This window comes from Lates calcarifer, linkage group LG21 (assembly GCF_001640805.2).
Source record: "Lates calcarifer isolate ASB-BC8 linkage group LG21, TLL_Latcal_v3, whole genome shotgun sequence".
Taxonomy (NCBI): domain Eukaryota; kingdom Metazoa; phylum Chordata; class Actinopteri; family Centropomidae; genus Lates; species Lates calcarifer.
The window spans coordinates 26,555,795-26,561,181 of NC_066853.1; the positions used below are offsets into that span (position 1 = coordinate 26,555,795).

General features: G+C 38.3%; 1 protein-coding gene across 3 annotated transcripts in view; it reads left to right on the forward strand.

Annotated features, from left to right (window-relative positions):
* The window catches only part of brip1 (BRCA1 interacting helicase 1), an 80,550-nt gene extending 76,357 nt beyond the window's left edge, over window positions 1-4,193 (forward strand). For all 3 annotated transcript variants that reach the window (XM_051065439.1, XM_018701106.2, XM_051065440.1), the window contains exon 26: window positions 3,179-4,193. In XM_051065439.1, coding sequence (XP_050921396.1) covers window positions 3,179-3,235 — 57 coding nt within the window. In that variant the 3' untranslated portion in view covers window positions 3,236-4,193. The remainder of the gene's footprint in view (window positions 1-3,178) is intronic.
* Window positions 4,194-5,387: the final 1,194 nt, after the last annotated feature.

Genomic DNA, 5,387 nt, shown 5'->3' on the forward strand with positions numbered 1-5,387 from the left:
GCATGCACTTTGAATAGACCCACTAAGCCGCAATGAATCTGGCTGGGGTGGGGCTGGAGGGGTTTGGGTCTTTGTCTCATGGTGCTTGCCTAGAAAGCCAGACATCAAATAGGCTCCAGCCAGAGGTGAGGGCTGAGCGGGTTAAAGGAAATAATTAGGGATCCAAAGGGTGCATCTCAGAGCTTGCTTAGCTGATGGTGAGGCAGACGTGTTATTGAGAAACATTTTGCTCAGGGCTAATTACCTGCCTTAATCACAAGTAAAGTTTTCCATCATTAGCATGTAGCATGTTGGCTGCTTCACTTGTTGTTTCTTACTGAAAATATTAACAAAGAGCACAGGGAGGGCAGAGAGAAGCAGGGTCCTAGTTGGTGAATTTAGATCTTGCTGACTATATTCAGTGTCAGATTGACAGTGAAACAGCTCCAGGTCATGCATTTACTTTGGAGCTTGCATTACATACACTGTATGTGTGTTTTTAGAGTAACTCAAATGTACCTAAGACATTAAAGAAACAAGCCAACCATTATTTTATGTCTATTGTACAAAGAATATACACTTTATTTTCATTTGCTGGTTGTCTATTCAAGCCCTTCTTTGAATCTTGGAAGTAGACCAATCTGTTATTTGTTAATAACAGGGCTTAACTTAACAAGCCACATGATGCAGATAGCAACAGAGAGAAGTTAGTGGCCAAGAGGAGGAAATTACAGTTATTTTATTTGAATGAAAGCAGCTTAACAGAACAGTTATGAACCTGGACAAAATCTAAATTTTAACTGACAGTTTAACTGTTTTTTGAACTCTGTACCCTTCTTATGAAATATGATACACGAAGAGAATGTTATCGTTATTGTATGACATTTACCCTGTTATTAGTCTTTCACCTCCAAAGGTGATAATGATTTCAGAATAAAAGTAATAGCCTGTAACATGTCAAACAGTCAATGACAGGATCCATTAACAATCTTTCTTTAGTACATAAAAAGAGCAGCCAAAGAAAAGGCACAGCTAGAGGGAGGTCTGGAAGCAAAAAGCTGTTTAATTGTTCAGTTTTATGTGTGGGACAGATGTCTAACTGGTAACAACAGTTACTGGTTACAGAAATAGTACGGGTATTGACCACTTAAAAACAGTTAAAATGCTGGTTGATCAGCAGTTACAAACCTTTGCATTGTTCATAGATTTTTAACTGAGTGGAGCTTCCAGTTTCCAAAACTTTTCATCATTTTACAGTATTATGTATAGAATGATGTAAATGATGAAGATATCTACAGCTACAGAAAACATATGTACATACATCAGACAGAATGGGAAAAAAAATATTTTACTAACTTTAAGGCTATTTAATGGGGAACAACAAGGGGACATTTGTATGTTAAGGGATTTTAAACTACCACAGGTACAAATAACCATCTGTCTTGGCTGGAGAAGCATCAGAGTATAAAGAAACATCACAATTCCATTGCATTGTCAGGAGCTTGAATGATTAATCCACAATAGGTCAGGGTCAAAGGTGTTACATGTATTAACATTAACATGTTACCTATAGACAGAGTCACAGAAAGCTTAGCCTCAGCACAAAGCATGGAAGCAGGGACAAACTGGTTGTCTGGTGTCTTCTGTGGCCTTTTCCTGCTGTGACATCATGCACTTTCACACACTGAAGTGTTTGTCAAACTGAAAGATATCACTGTAGAGAGCAACTGAATTCTCCCTGCTTTGTTTTCATAAAGCTTTAATTTGAGGGACAGGGTGAGGAAAAGAAATTTCCCTTCATTTTTGATTTCACAAGTCATTTTTACTCAATATCTGCATGCCAGGTTTGGTATGGATTTTGACAGAATTTTGGGTTTAATTCATGTTGTTTTGTTTCATATTAAAGCTGCTTCAAAGCCACAAGTCCAAAGACAACACTTTGTACTGCATGTTTGTCTGTCTCTGCTTTCATTCTGTCAGCACCAAGGAATGTGACTTTTCTGATAAAGTTTTTGTCCAATGTAAAAAGTAAATATTCTGTCCCCTCTCCCTCTCTAAATGTCTAATCCAGGAACTTATTGTAATGATTATTAGTTTTTACAGATGCTTTTAGCCAAAACCACTTTGAAATGCAGGAATCCTGTTTTATACAACAGATTTAGCATTGGTTTATACTGCTGCCAACCAGCTGCATGTTTGATCAAGGGACACAAACACAGTTTAATGTCCCTCCACCAGAGCTTTGAACTCAAAGCGTGCCCTTCTGGCCCAGTCCTTAAGCATCCCACTCTTCTGAGCAGGGCCCACTGTTGGTAATCCATCTGCAAGTACTGTGTTTTTCTGTGCTCCTGTACACAGTTCATCAAATAAAAAATATGAAGACTTAAAACACCTTAGTATGTTCATTTTCCGTTACTTAACTAATACACAATGTCACCCTGTGCATGTGGCACATGGATGGTAATCTCAAAGAGATCCAAATGGCAGATCTTTCTGCATGTGGATCAAATCAGAATTATCCACTAATTGACTATTTACAGGGCTTGAGAAAAGCCCTAATGGACTTGATATTAAATCCCCCTTAGATATTTAAAGTGTCTTTTTGGAGTGGCTTGCCGAAAAAGCGGGCCTTTACTTTTTTACAAGATGGCCAAGTTAAGCCCCTCAGTGTGTTGGAATGGGCCAGCCAAACCCAAGCGGCCGTTAGATGGGATTATGGGACGACAGTAAGGAAGGGCAGTGCGATGCAGGGGAGAGAGGAATGGCCAGATCTCCCCTCAATGACTTCCAGATGGACTACAAGCCTAAGTTCTCTCACTGGAGATACATGCTCAGCTTAGTTAACTTGCTGCTCCATAAGGGGCTTAAAGTTGGCTTCTTTATAATGAGAATGACTGGGCTTTTATGTGGAAAGTTAGATAACATAAATTTCAGTATGTCTGCCCTGCCCTTTAATGCACTATTAATGCTTTGATTGAAAACCTTAGACTATTAAACTGAAGTCAGGGATCTTTGGTGTAAACTTATGTTACTTTCCTTTTAATGTCAAGAGTACCTGACTTTAACTGTTTGTTGTTGTTTTCGATATAGCATTGCAAAATAACTATTTAACATAAAGGTCTAGTTTTAAATGTTTTAATACTGCTATCAACAATTCGTTTTCCAGGTATTGTCAAACTTTGTTTTGTGTTTTTGACAGATATGGTTGGCCCCAGCAGCAGTCCACTTCTGCTCTCTCATCCATGTTAACAGCTGAAGCTTAAACAGGACCAGAACGAGAAGATCACCAACAGCAGTAGAGTTTCTTTTTGCCTCTGTCTAAATTCTTATTTTTGGTGTCAGTACATTTATAACACTTCCTGTGTGTAAATCTGTGTACTGTCATGTTGCCAGCAATTACTAAGGTACAAATAAATGGCATTCCAAGGGAACTGTTATGTGATTCTTAACAAAAACTTTGTAATGGTTCACACCACATTTTGAGAGAAACATATTTCCACCCAAATTAAGTTGTTTTTTTTATGTTTTTTTTTTTTTTTGAACATGAGACAGGATGTGTATCATCTATTAACACTTAACCAAAACCACAGTCTTTCCTTAACCAAAGTATTTATTGCCTAAACCTACCCACATGGTAGACTGGTCTCCGGTATTAAATTCCTGTGCTTTGTACATCCACCATCCACCCCAACCATCTCCCTCTGACTTATGTGTGGTACAAGAACGTAGGACTTTCTCCAGTGGAAAAAATGCAAGTGAACATCATCCAGGCTGAAGTTATATTTCCCTCCAGTGCTGTTGTAGTACATTAACATAATTTCTAGGAGACAGACTTTCCATACCAGTGGTTTTGCATGTTTTATCCGATTTACTGCAAATCACATACTTCATACATTACAACTAACCATTTTGCAAAAGATGCTTATGTGTTTTATGTTTTTGGATGTTTTTTTATTCCAGGCAGCCACTGGTATCCACCTTGTTTCTGTGAATGTATTATCTTGAAATTTTGCGACAAATCTGACAAAAGTTAATGCAGACTTCTGCTGTGTCCCAAATCAGATACCTCACTTAATACATGTCCATTCAGTACACTGTTTACACAGCACACTCACTGGCTGTGACTGGGTAGTGTTGTCTCAAATCAAACATGGCAGCTGTGCACTCATCTGGAAATGGCGATTGCAACATGTAACCTCCATTATTGCCTTCTATCTGTGGTCTGCTTTGCTGACTTGACTTGAAAATAAACTTTTTACTTTCTTGTCTGTGCCCTGTTTCACACGACATGTAAATCACGACAACATCTGCGCCAACAATGTGTCCTCATTCCTTGGCCACCATTTTCATAACTTTGAAAATACGTTGATGGTCCCACACCGTCCACTACGTGAGAGGGTTAGAAGTGTCCATTGTTCAACACTCAACTGTTTTGACTGCTTTCACTGCACCATCCTGGTACTTATAGTGCACTGAATCTTTACATGCAGCAAGTGTGAGTATGGAAGTATGCAAACTGAGATGCAATACTGATATTTACTGTGATGGACTACACAACAAGAACAAGAGTCAGCGAGAAGAGACTTTTATGCCATAGTGAAATAAACCTCTGCCTAAAGCAGCAGAAAAAATCCATATCAACATCAAAAACTACACAACATTGATTTGAAAATGGAAGTGCATTCATGATTTGTAGTTAGAGATTTGTAAAAACACTGGTTTGGCCCTTTTAAAAAATGAGGTTACTGAGTAACATTGCTGACCGAAACTGTACTTTGACAACTAAATGAATGTCTGATCACTATTATCAGGCAAGTTAGAGCTCAGTATTTAAAGATAGCTGCCTGATGATTTGAGTGGTAGCTCTCTGCAAAGAGCCTCCCTTGAAATACATCAACAGCAGAGATAGAGAAAGAGGTGCTGACATGAACCAGGACCTAGCCATCAGCATAACTCATGATCTAATAAGAGCTCTGTGTGAGAAAAAGCAGTGCTCTGTATGCTGATGTACTCATCCTGCTGTCTCTACATTCCTCTCAACTAATTTGCTTTATATTGACTTTTAATTGCAGACCCTTTCAGTATTTACTTATTGTTTCTAAAGTGGGTGCTCTACTGTAAGTGTTTCACCATGTAGTGGCCAGGTAGTTGTTTTCATAGTTTAAATAATCATGTGTCATACAGTGAAACCAGTTCAATAATGGGGAAGTTGCCTAAGTAAGAATTAATGGATCTAAGACTCTTGGACCATGATGTCTGAAAAACACAAAGAGATTGAAGATTTTCATTTGAAGATCCTAGGATAAACAAAACCTCAGGTATCAAAAATTGAAATTTCTTAAAATTTAAAGTGAGTGTCATGTTGTTTAGTGGTACAACGCTGGTCTCAGATTAAATATAACAAACAG